At 41.5% G+C, this 13,248-nt stretch overlaps 1 protein-coding gene across 4 annotated transcripts in view; it reads left to right on the top strand.

The window, feature by feature from the left end:
* CSNK2A2 (casein kinase 2 alpha 2) overlaps positions 1–13,248 on the top strand; it is a 39,359-nt gene that overhangs the window by 19,201 nt on the left and 6,910 nt on the right. For 3 of the 4 annotated variants that reach the window (XM_082439513.1, XM_082439511.1, XM_082439512.1), the window contains exons 5-10: positions 3,595–3,654; positions 8,541–8,624; positions 9,434–9,544; positions 10,450–10,551; positions 11,440–11,540; positions 12,376–12,524. In XM_082439513.1, the coding sequence (XP_082295639.1) occupies positions 3,637–3,654; positions 8,541–8,624; positions 9,434–9,544; positions 10,450–10,551; positions 11,440–11,540; positions 12,376–12,524 (565 nt within the window). In that variant the 5' untranslated portion in view covers positions 3,595–3,636. The remainder of the gene's footprint in view (positions 1–3,594; positions 3,655–8,540; positions 8,625–9,433; positions 9,545–10,449; positions 10,552–11,439; positions 11,541–12,375; positions 12,525–13,248) is intronic. The other variant, XM_082439514.1, reaches the window with a different exon arrangement.

The raw sequence follows: 13,248 nt of genomic DNA, 5'->3' as shown, positions 1-13,248 counted from the left end.
GCACCACGACTGGAGCCTAAAGAACTATCTGTGTGTAGACAGCATGAGTGAGGCCCACTTGTGGCCATTCCTTTCTGGATGTTGGTTTTAGACCAAGAAGGCACTGATTCTTTTGGTCAAATTGCATTTTTCCCATTCTTCTTCTCGGACCTTCTGAGGTTAATTAAAAGTCCCAGGAGAGGGGGCTTCCCTGGTGGCGCAGTGGTTGAGAATCTGCCTGCCAATGCAGGGGACACGGGTTCGAGCCCTGGTCTGGGAAGATCCCACATGCCGCGGAGCAACTAGGCCCGTGAGCCACAACTACTGGGCCTGCGCGTCTGGAGCTTGTGCTCCGCAACAAGAGAGGCCACGATAGTGAGAGGCCCGTGCACTGCGATGAAGAGTGGCCCCCGCTCGCCGCAACTAGAGAAAGCCCTTGCACAGAAACGAAGACCCAACACAGCCATAAATGAATGAATGAATAAACAAACAAACCCAAAGTTAAAAAAAAAAAAAAAATCCCAGGAGATTTCTACCTTGGGCCCTTTGAATAGTCCTGGAGTATAACTGACTTCTAGGGAAATGCCAGTGTGTTTGAGACTTAGAAACTATTCACCAATCCTAGTTTGGTTCCATTCTCAGCACCTTTGTAATCTTCCGGGAAGTATAGGCTTGTTTTGTTTTTGGTAAGTCACTTACTTTATGAAAACGTAAATAAAACTAACTTCCTGACAACATTTTGCAGTTGGTCGGTTAAGGATGTTCTCCACGTAGCTGACTAAGAAGAATGGAGGAGAAGTGTGCTTCTTGTGAAATTTCCCTTCCTAATTTGTCATGGAATCTTAAGTACTTCTGTTTCTTGAGGACAGTTTTAATTTTGTCCCATTGACTAGTGAGCATCGTCAAAGACATTTATTGACTGCCTTCTGTGTACAAGCACAGAATTGCCACACGTGTTATGGGCTATATAAAACATGTTATTCTGCTGTGCAAGGACAGAGTTGCTGTCCACAGACAGAGTTGTACGGTGGACCCTTGACATGCCTGAGGGAAGGAAAGTTCAGAGATCTTTAATCACCAAATCGGTGACTGCCAGCAGCTGTGGCATCCGTTCCTCCCCAGCATGCATATGCCTCGATATGCAGGGGCGGTGGCCTGGGGCTCTTGGCGTGTGGGCAAGGTGAAGAAGCCTCTTGTTGTTCACAGCAGAGTGAGAAAGTATCCTGAGAACTTCACCACCAGTACCCAAGTGCAGAACATTAACTCTGGGGATGCTGCTGCTGTCAGTGTCCTGTGAGCGCCCCAGAGAACGGTGAATAGCCTGGGGGTTCAGAGAAGGAAGAGACCACTGTGGGCTCTGTGGCACCCGGATGGGATGGTTATGACTTTACCAGCTAAGGGGGAGGGGCAGGCATTCTAGATTTGGGGAAGGGAAGAACAGAGGTGGCAAAGACAGGTTTCTTTGGTCAGAGTGGGGAACTCCTGGGGGCTGCAGTGAAGAAAGAGCTACAAAGGTTGGAGGAAGCTACTCCCTGGACTCTGGTGAGTCCTGAATTTCAGGCCCGGGTGGTAAAATGTTACAGGTGTAGTTTGGTCTCCTCCTTCCCAGAGCTCCTGAAAAATGAAAGTGAGTATCATCCTGTCACTCAGGACTTTGTAACGTATTAGGCCTAAACGCTATAGTCAGCTAGTGTTTTTTGTGTTACGTAAAATTGATATTGGTTAGAGTAGCTATAAATACTGTGTTGGCAGTCCAAGGACATTTGTTTTTATGCCTTAATACTCACGTGGATGCTTGGGATAGATACCGCATGGTATGAGAGGAAAGCCTTCTGCAGATAAAGGTCCAAATAATAAAATAGCCCAAGTTTGTTTTCTGGAAATAGAATATTCTAGCCCTCTGAGGGTTACTAGAAAATGCCCTTTTCACTTTCATTGTCTGTTTATTGCCTTGAGGTTCAACTTGGCACAGTCTCTGGGAGTGATCTCCTTAACTCTCAGAGGAAGAGCTGATTTGGCACCCGAAGAGATGTTATCTTCGGCCTGTGTCTGTACATACAGACTGTCAGTGTGCTGCTGAGAAGCCTTTCTTGCTATGCAGAGCTGGGGGAGAACAAAACACTTGGGTGTTAAGCTGTTATGCAGTTGAGTCTCTCAGGAGCCGAAGTGGTGGCACGTTCATGCCATTGGGCCTAAACGCGGTTCAATCCCAAGCAGGGTCAGCCTCCAGTAGTGGAGCAGCTCCAAGCCACCACCAGTATACTGGAAAGTATGTGTTCATTTTCTACAGTGCCATGAGTGAAATCAGACACTCTTACTAAGTTGGAGGGATAATTACTCTTACTGAAAAGGGGAAATTTGAGAAAGAGGCTAAGAGTCCTGGTGTTCGAAAATGTTGGATTGGATTCTTGGTAAATCTGTTGTTTTTCGTAAAAAAAATTTTTTGAACAGGTAGTATGTTTACATGGATCTAAAATATAAAGCGGTACACAGTGAAAAGTCATTCTTGCAGATACAAATATGCATGTGTAGTTTTAGTTTCCCCTCCTTTTTTACACAAACACATTGTATACGCTGTTCTGTGCTCCTTGGAGAGATTCCCTACATGGCTTGAGTCTTCCAGTAAAGAGAGAAACAAAATAGGTTTAATAAAGGTGTACTGATTAATTTTACAGAAGGTGCTGCTTGGACTGATGGGGAAAGAGATTTACTTGGAATTGATTGTCTAAAATAATAATATAGTTTCTGATGGGGGTTTGTGATGATTTAAATGAACCTGGCTGTGTAAATTCTACTCCGTCTCTTAGAAATTGAAATCAAACAAACAAAACTCCCGGTGAGTGGGTCTTTGGATTACCAATTATGAAAACTTACATTGGTATGTCATTTAGGCCTGTAATCATTTTCAGAACTGGTATCCATCCATTCCTCCCTCCCTCCCTTCCTTTTTTCCTTCCTTCCTTCCTTTTTTTTAAACATCTCACTCCACCACTCCTTTTTTTCCCCCCTAAACATTTTACGTCTTTAGCTTCCATCAGTTTTTGCCAATGAAGTGTTCTTTTTTCCAGCCTGGAATTGGTTTTGAGGGAGTGGAGGTTATAGATTTTTTTTTGAAGTCTCTTGCCGTCTCCAAATGCTATAGCAGTTCATTTTCCTTGGGTTTCATGAACAGACTGTCTTGCCATCATTTTACCATGTGGGCTGATGAGTTTTTCAGATTCTGCTATCTGCTCAGAACTTGGTTCTCTAAAGTAAACTGTGGTGCTGCAGTGGGGTTAGTTTGTTTGAAGTTCAGTAAGAATATGAGGACAATTTGGACTTCATAATAATGTAATTGTGGGTGTTGTAATCATGGAGCATTACACAGGTTTTTAAAAGATCCAAGTTGGTGTAAATGGTTTTTTTCTTCTCCCCTTGGAATTCCTTTCGTTTTTTCTTCTGAAGACCGAAGTGTTAGACCCTTGTCTTTAGTCTTTGTCCTCATTTGTTCCAGATCAGGTAGTAAAAAGTTCTGGGATTCTTCAGTGACTAAGTTTACAGAGAATAATGACCAACTTTGGATAACAAAATGCAATAAGACTAAATTAACTTAATGTTTTCTGAAATCTGTTTCAGCAACTCTACCAGATCCTGACAGACTTTGATATCCGGTTTTATATGTATGAACTACTTAAAGTAAGTGACAGTCATAAACCGTGAAATTTTTCAGGATTATTCATTAAAGAAGTTTTCGAGAGGACACAGAGACCTCAAGAATATTTCTTGATACCCAGAGAATTTAGTGGTGTTTTTTGGTTTGGGGTGGGGGGTTAACTTACATTGAGGCCTCCATTGTGGAATCTTTACATAGAAACTTCAGTGGAACTGAGAAAAATGGCTAAGTTAGTGGTACTGGGGACATTATACCAGAGATTAGAACATAACTCTGGTTGGTCCTTGTTTTTTTGTTTACTGTTTTTCGTTTTGTTGTGTTTTTGCTGCTTAATTAATACTTACCACTAGTTTTCATTACATAACAAATCACCCCAAACTTAGTGACTTTTTAAAAATGATTTATTATTTCCCATAATTCAGTGGGTTGGCTGAGTGAGTCTTTTGGTCTGGGTCAACTTGACTAGGGCAAGATGGTCCAGGATGGCCTCATTCACATATCTGGGATGGCAGCTGGAATAGCTGAGGTCTCATTCTCCAGAAGGATGGTCTGGGCTGCTTCCCATGGTGGTCTCATCAGGTCCTAAGAGCAATAGAGGGCAAACCTTGATATATGTAAGCACTTTTCAAGCCTCTGCTTGTGTCACATTTGCTGATGCCCTATTGTCCAAAGCAAGTCACGTGGCCAAACCTAGAATCAAAGGTTGGAGAAGTAGACTCCACTTTTCATGGGCAGAGCATTGAAGTCACATCGTGGAAGGACATGCATACAGGGATGGTGGGCATTTTACGGCCGTCCTTTTCTTGGCATTTCTCATAGTCCCCTTCTTGTATGAGATAACCCACCCGTTTAGCCCCGGCTGGTTAACCTTAACATGCAAGGAGAGGTGATGGGTGGACCTTCTAGGAGACTGAAATTTTCAAGTGTTATTGATTGACAGAGGAGTGATCTTTTCTAATTTGGTTAGATAAACGCTTAAGTAAAGAATTCTAAAAAGGTTTTTAAAATGGAATACAGTGTTTTTTAGGGTCATGGATCACTAAGAATCTAATGAAAGCTATGAACCCCACCCCTCGCCCCACGCTGCCAATGCATGTAAAAATATACATACAGCATTACATAAAGTTATAGGGTGGAATGGATGGGTCTCAATTTAAGAACTTCTAAGAGAATATAGATGTGTCTAAGGTATTGGTATTATTGAAGAAAATTGTCAGGATGGAGTTTTGATGGGATTATGAACAGCTGCTCGAAGAAAATACAAGTTAAATCAAGGCTTAGGCTTTAAGGAATGGGAATTTGAAGGACTAGCTTTATGTGAAGTCAGTGTGTTTTCTTACAAGCACTTACACAAACTACTTATCATTCAAGCCAAGGTGGTGGATTCACTCTTATGGCGAATGGGTCTTTCTTTGTCATTAAGATCAGAAAGATGAAGAAAGTAGAGCTTGGTTTATCACACCTTTCTACCTTTCTTCATATCCCCTCCGGGCTAGAATGGAAGGCCTTGTTGGGCAGAGGTTTGCAGTGCTGTGAACTGTCAGGCTAGTCTTTTTCCTAGGGCTTCTCAGAAAATCCCAGGCATTCACTCCGTGAGAGCAGCAATCCAAATCTCACAGTTGGTTATTTTTTTTTAAGTAAGGTATTAAGATTTTGTGGTTAGCTAGCACACCAAAGGTAAGATATATAACCTAGGGCAGTTGTCCTTAGATCAGGTAACAGCATCGCAGTGATACAGGCTGGTCATTCCGATGGCAGTGTCTGATGTCCTCTCTGCCTTCTGGGGGTAGCAGCTATGCGGTGGGGCATACTTTGTGCTAATGAGGCAGAGCCCCAGATGAAAGTTGAAAAACCTCTTTCATGCTTAATGGTCAGAAACAATCAGATTTTTAAATTGAAATAATTCCCCCAAGGAATTTAAAAGCAGTCAGTAACTCCACAGGGAATCTGACTAGTGGCAAAAGAATTTACTCCCTTACTGTATTTGTCCAGCCTCTGCTTTCGTCAGGTATTTTTCACACCTCAGGTACTGTGGTCCTAATTAGTTTATTCCTTTGGACAAAGACCAGGCAAAATAACAGAATCAACACTTGCTAAATATTCTCATAGAAAAGAAAAAAAAAAAAAAAACAGGGATGGGAGAGAGGAAATGTAGGTGGAATGTAGAAAATGCAGAAGGAACTAGGCTGAGGGCTGCAGCGTGATTGCTCAGTGACTCGCTGAGGCTTCCCACCAAGTCTGAGCTCCTGATTCAGATTTAGGGAGGTGTGTCCTCAGGAGCCGTGGTTCTCTACAGCACTGCCACAGAGCCACTGTGGAATCTTGCTACAACTGTTGGTATAAAACAAGACAAAGAGAAAAATTAAATTGAAGTAGAACCTACATAGATGAAATGAATAAATCCTAAGGGTATAGTTTTTTGATTTTAAGTGTGAAACCTTCACCCACATTGACACAGAACTATGCTGTCCAATACAGTAGCTACTTTCCGGAGGTAGCTATTTAAGTTAAGTAAAATAAAAAATTCAGTTCCTTAGTCACACTAGTCACATTTCAAGCATTCGATGGCCTCATGTGGCTGGTGGCTGCCATATAGGACAGTGCAAATATAGACTGTTTCTCTCCTTGCATAGATTATATTCTCACCTCTACCACCGTAGTTTAGTTTTGCCTGTTCTTGACCTTCATATGAAAAGCATTGTACACTGTATACTCTTTTGTGTCTGGGGAAAGCAAAATTTGCTTATTCTTGGAATGCTGGTTCTATGGATCATTCTCTGGCTTATATATTCCCTCCCACTTAAAGATGCCTGGTACAGTGCCCTTGCTAGTCTAGTCCAGTGATTCTCCACCAGGTTAACTTTGTCCCTCAGAGGACATTTGGCAATGTCTGGAACCATTTTTGGTTGTCACAGTTGGAGGGGCACTACTGGCATCTCATGGGTGGAGGCCCGGGATTCTGCTAAACATCCTATAATACACAGGACCACTCCCCCAACAGAGAATTATCTGGTCCCAGATGTCAACAGTGCTGACATCGAGAAACCCTAATCTTGTCCCATGGAAAACTCCACCTTGCAAGAGCTCTCAGTGTCAAGCACATAGTAGGTACCATACGATTATGGGTTGCTGTCATTATTCAAGGAGTATATTATGGGCCTCATGTAGGCTTCAAGTGCTTTTTAAGACAAGCCAAAGGGCCCAACATTGAAATTTATGAAAATAGTTACTGTGTTAGAAAAGGGAGATTTAGGAGCAAAGTTTTATATTGTTTAAAACAAAAAACAAACTTAACCCAAATAAGAAATGGGTGAAAGATCTGAATCAACATTTGTTCAAAGAAGATATGGGATGGCCCATTAGTATATGAAAAGATGTGCAACTTGATCACTCATTAGGGAAATACAAATCAAAACCACAATGATACTCCTCATCAAACCCACTAGAACAGCTGTAATCAGAAAGATAATAACAAGTGTTAACAAGAATGTAGAGAAACTGGAACCCTTTCATGGTGCTGATGGGAATGTAAAATGGTGCAGCCAGTTTGGAAAACAATTAGGCAGATTCTTTAAAAGTGTAATGTAAACGTACAGTACATACAACGTAGCACTTCACCCGTAGGAATCTACCCAAGAGAAATGAAAATGTGTGTCCTCTTAAAGACTTGTACATGAATGTTCATAAGTAGCATGAGTCACAATAGCCAGAAAGTTAAAACAAACCAAATGTCTATCAACTAGTATACTTATACAATGGAATACTACTCAGCAAGGAAAAAAGCAACATGGATGAATCTTAGAAACAGTATGCTGCGTGAAAGAAGATAAAATACTGTGTATTGTATTATTTCATTTGATGACTGTCCAGAAGAGGCAAATCTGTAGCAACAGGTGGTAGAGCAGTGGTTGGGAGGAGAGGGGAAGGAAGGAAGGAAGGAGGTAGGAGGTAGATGGGATTGGGGGCTGACTGCAGGCAGGCTTAAGCTTAGGAAATTCTTGGGATGATGAAGAAGTTCTAAAAATGAATTGTGGTAATGGTGGCACAGCTTGAGGAATTTACTAAAAAATCATTGACTTGTAGAGTCATAACATAATTCTTAAAGACCAACTGGCTCGGGGATTATTTTTAAGGAAAATACTAATATTAGAATATATGTTAATCTAGAAAACCCACATAGGACACTTACCTAAAAGACAAGTCATATTGCAGATATATTTGGATGTCATTCTTCATGTCCACATGTACTCTTTTCATGTCGTTGAACTCATATGAGAAGTGACTCCAGTGTGGTTCCTAGATCTGGTTTTAAACACATCAAATTAGACAACAGATTAATGTATGATTTCTAAATCCAGGTGGCTGATGTATTGCTACCAGCTACAAGTAGAGGAGTGCCTAAAGAAGTATATCATTCCCCCTTTTTAAGAAACCTTCATCATAGCCCTTGGTGTCCTCTCCACAGCCCCCTTTCTACCAGCTGCCAGCATAGTGTGCTCAGAGAGCAAGGGGTGCCTTCTGAAGCATGTTTTTTCTCTTTTGTTACAGATAGTAAGGCTGCCCCTTGAGAGGCTGTATTCAGATCAAGCTGTCACAAACAAATAAGAATATGCTTGCAGATGCTGAAAATCAAATCTTGCAGTAATACAATATGCCAATTCTTAAAATGTTAACAGAATTCTCAGTTTAACAGTTTCAAAGATGATATTAAGGGCAAGAATTTCACATCTATGGTAGCACTTACAGAAGGGCATTTATAAATATGATGTCCATCCCTATGAAGCTTACAAATTTGACAGTGCTCAATAAAAGCTTTCAGAGTCAAAAAAATAAAAATAAAAAGAATATGCTTGCATTGGGGGGTGGTAGAGGGTTTGCTTACTTTTCTCTGTGCTTTCTTATCTAATAGGCTCTGGATTACTGCCACAGCAAGGGAATCATGCACAGGGATGTGAAACCTCACAATGTCATGATAGATCACCAACAGAAAAAGGTACCATTACAGCCAGGCAGTGAAAAGCCTTTCATTGGAAGGCTTAGGGCCAGTCAAAACTCTGGCCAGTACCTAGGTAGTTTCTGAAGACCCATGCTGTTTTCTTTGGCAGACTTGTGATATTGTTATTTCTCTAGTCTCCAGTGTTGGTTTCTACTTCGCATAAGCATAGTATACAAGAAGAGTAGACAGCTGACCCTGACTGTAGTCACTTGTTTACTTTGGTCATGATTTTCTGGAGGGCCTCAAGACAGAAACTACAGCTGGTGATTTTTACTTCCTTTCTTAATGACCCTCAGACCAATCTGCCTGGCCTTAAAAGTATACCTGGGTCCCTCCAATTTTCTATTTTCAGTTCTGATTGTCCCTGACTGGTGAGTAAATGAATCAGCTAGTGTTAGATTAATGAAAAGCTAGAGCAATGCTTGAATCCTGGAGTGGGACACATGTCCCCAACCTTTTCTGTTATGACTAGAGCTTATAATGAAAGCTATCAGTAATGAGGGGGTATGTTAACACATGCAGCTGGTATGGAGGCAGAAGACAAGCTTAAGCTTTATTGATCTAGAGAGAATGATAAGCCAGGATAATTTAAATTTTAAAAAAGAAAAAGTAAATAAGATTCCAAGTGCTCTGCTCTAGAAATGACCTCTTAGCAGTTGCTGAAAAGTGTATCTTTTTAGCCAGTGCACTTGCTAACATTTTTTATGTGGCCGAATAATTGTTATCTAATTAGATGTGGCCTTGTTGTAAGACACAGGCATCTGGAGACACTCCTTTCACATGTTTTATTTCTGTCGTTCTTATAGCTGCGACTGATAGACTGGGGTCTGGCGGAATTCTATCATCCTGCCCAGGAGTACAATGTCCGCGTAGCCTCCAGGTACTTCAAGGGACCAGAGCTCCTTGTGGACTATCAGGTAAAATGTTAGTGAAGCACCTCTGGGTTCTTTTTACCTTTGCTTAGGGCTTTTCCTGGCTTTTTCTTTTTCCTGGTTTTTGTTTAGTCAATTTGGATACATTTAAAATCCAGCCTTTGATACAAAAGGTATCCAGGATCATTGTAGATGATCTTGGTTCCTGGGGAGACAATTTAGAAAAAAACAGCTACAGAACTGGGCCTACATACCATCCACGACCTCACTACTTTTTGGGAAAAGGTTTGCCACCTTTTGGGTACCATTCCCAGGAATCTGTCGCCTGGCTCAAGAAGTTAGACTCTGGACTTCCCTGGTGGCGCAGTGGTTAAGAATCCACCTGCCAATGCAGGGGACAAGGGTTCCATCCCTGGTCCGTGAAGATCCCACATGCCGCGAAGCAACTAAGCCCGTGTGCCACAACCACTGAGCCTGCGCTCTAGAGCTCATGAGCCACAGCTACTGAGCCCACGTGCCACAACTACTGAGCCCGTGTGCCACAACCACTGAGCCTGCGCTCTAGAGCTCATGAGCCACAGCTACTGAGCCCACGTGCCACAACTACTGAGCCCGTGTGCCTAGAGCCTGTGCTCCGCAACGAGAGAAGCCACCACAGTGTGAGGCCCGCATACGAAAACGAAGAGTAGCCCCCACTCGCCGCAACTAGAGAAAGCCCGCGCACAGCAACGAAGACCCAGTGCAGCCAATAAATAAATAAAATAAAATAAAATCCAGTCTTTATTCTGCCCCAAAATGATAATTATGGACTTTTCTCAGCTACTTTTTTTTTTGGCTTTGAATTTTAAAATATCTGAAGAGGTCAACTGAAGACTAGAAACCTAGAAACTCAGATCAGAAAAATGACATTTGTAACACCCTTGACTGACTGGTTGTCTTTATTTCCTCAGATGTATGATTATAGCCTGGATATGTGGAGTTTGGGCTGTATGTTAGCGAGCATGATCTTTCGAAAGGAGCCCTTCTTTCATGGACAGGATAACTATGACCAGGTAAGCAAACATCATCTGGCTCCTATCCATCTGGGGGCAGATGCCAAGAAAATAGCATCTTGATAGGGATGCTATTGTTGAGCCACTAAATATCATCCAGTATCTGCATATAAGCTTTTCTTCAGGGTAAAGAGTTTCACAAAATCTTGTCTGTGGTCCCCAAAGATAGAGACAGATAGTGCTGCGTTATGCCCAACTTCCAAATTGTGTCTATGAGGAAGTCAGGTACCTCCTTGTCTAATAAAACAAGATTCTAGTCATTAAGGACTTCACTGGTGGTGCAGTGGTTAAGAATCCGCCTGCCAATACAGGGTACACGGGTTTGAGCCCTGGTCCGGGAAGATCCCACATGCTGTGGAGCAACTAAGCCTGTGCACCACAACTACTGAGCCTGCGCTCTAGAGCCTGAGAGCCACAACTACTGAAGCCCATGTGCCTAGAGCCCATGCTCCGCAACAAGAGAAGCCACCGCAATGAGAAGCTCTTGCACTGCAATGAAGAGTAGCCCCCGCTCGCCGCAACTAGAGAAAGCCCGCGCGCAGCAACAAAGACCCAACGCAGCCATAAATAAATAATAAATAAATAAATAAATTTATTTAAAAAAAAAAAAAAAAGATTCTAGTCATTAGGTTTTTTGTCCCCATAATCATCAGCCTGTAGAATATTATTGTCATAATATTATTATCATTTTAAAGGCATTTTGGAAATTTGCATTCATGTGAACTTCATATCTGTGAGTCTGCTGCCTGCCCGCCCCGGGCTCAGATCTGTATCTGTTCCCTGGAAATTTAGTGATGTGGAAGTCTCCTAATTCTTTGGTCCAGCATCCCCACGGGCTTGCAGTGAGTTCTGTGCTCAGTAATTTGGTCAGTTTGTTTTGTGTTTCAGCTTGTTCGCATTGCCAAGGTTCTGGGTACAGATGAGCTGTATGGGTATCTGAAGAAGTATCACATAGACCTAGATCCACACTTCAACGATATCCTGGGACAGTAAGTAAGAGAGAGAAAGAAAGAGGGTCTTAATTTACCCCATTTCAGAAGTGAAAAGGTTAGCTGAAATCACTTTCTAAAGCTCTTTCTCCTTTCTAATTATATCAAAATTGAAATATTCTTTTTTTTCCCCATATATATTTTTTAACTTGAGAAATTTGGGCATTGTTTACATGTGTCTTCTAATCATTTTACTTCTCTAAGAGATAACCTGTTTATCAATAGAAAATGGAAGACAAAATCATGCTACAGAAAAAAGCTTTCTGGAACAGCATATGGCTTATTTTAATGGAAAATCTTAGAAAGCTGTGATTCTTCTTTGAATAAGAGATTTGTAGTTTCTTGTTCTGTGTAATGGATTTTCTGTAAGGGAGCAAATTTTAAAGCATATTCTCAGATACAGTACAGTAGTGTTGAAAAGTAGATGTGTTGACAATTTTCAGACAGTAATTTTTATGGAACCTCCATGTTTCTGAGGCTAGCTCTTTAAATATATCTGCTGAACAATAAAGATTACTTAGCTACCTCCGTGCCTCACCCAGAATTGACTAAAAGCCTGGGGCGTAAAAAATTATCTAGAAAGGTTCTACAAATTTTAAATCAGATGCAGACATTTTAATTAATTCTACGTATCAGTCACAGAGCACTGTTTTGTTTGAGGATGCTGTGATCATAACTATGGGGCCGGGCTGGGGGGACAAGTAACAATAAGAATGAGATTTAATGAGCTTGTAATCAGCGCAGTGTTCTAAGACTTTGTTGGCTTTTAGCCTAATATGTAAGGATTCTTGTTGAATTTAATCTCAGAATACCAATGCTTTCCTTTTCTTCTCAGACATTCACGGAAACGCTGGGAAAATTTTATCCATAGTGAGAACAGACACCTCGTCAGCCCTGAGGCCCTAGATCTTCTGGACAAACTTCTGCGATACGACCATCAACAGAGACTGACTGCCAAAGAGGCCATGGAGCACCCATACTTCTGTGAGTTTCCAGGGGCCTGATTTGTCAAAGGGAAATTCTTCTACTCTTTATCTTTGAGGCCAGACAAGAGGATTCTGGGTATTTGGATGAATCATGCTTGGGATTTGGCCTCATTAGTTCGACTCTTGAAACAGCTCTGCAGATCTGTTTCTAGATGCCCAAAGGTGTTTGCTTGTTCACTGCTGTATTTCCCTTGAGTCTGGTCTGTTTGACCATTGCCCATGACCCTGAGTTGATAGATGACAAGTATCTAAAGTTTTGTTTTCAAATATATACGTTTGTGTGGAAACCTAATCAAAGATTTTTTTTCCCCCCCTCAAAAAAAAAAGTGATTTGTTGAAAGTAGTAAGGTGACCATAGCATATTTTTAAAGAAGGAAATAAGATAAATAAATACAAGGAATTTGAGGAAAGGAAAGCAGGTATGGAAGGACCTCACTAAAATCCTATCTGAATTACAGACTTCTTAGGTCTCACTTTAAAGTATGTGTGTATATTCATTCAGTTTATGTGGTTGCTTATCGGTCTGCATGCATATGGTTCTCCCCACTGATAAAGTATGTCCCAGACTTTCCTCTCATTATAGGCAGTGTGAGGTCATTTAGTCCAGTCACAGAGGAGACTGAGAGTGAGGGAGGTTAAGTGATCTGTCTCAATTTTCTGTCTGAAGTGAGATGAGAACTTTTAGCCTATCTCTTGCTTGACCAATACGCTTTTTCCTTCTC

This window comes from Balaenoptera physalus, assembly GCF_965194825.1.
Source record: "Balaenoptera physalus genome assembly, chromosome: 19".
NCBI classification, from domain to species: Eukaryota; Metazoa; Chordata; class Mammalia; order Artiodactyla; family Balaenopteridae; genus Balaenoptera; species Balaenoptera physalus.
The sequence above is the reverse complement of the archived record's forward strand: the minus strand, read 5'-3'. Positions and strand labels throughout refer to the sequence as shown.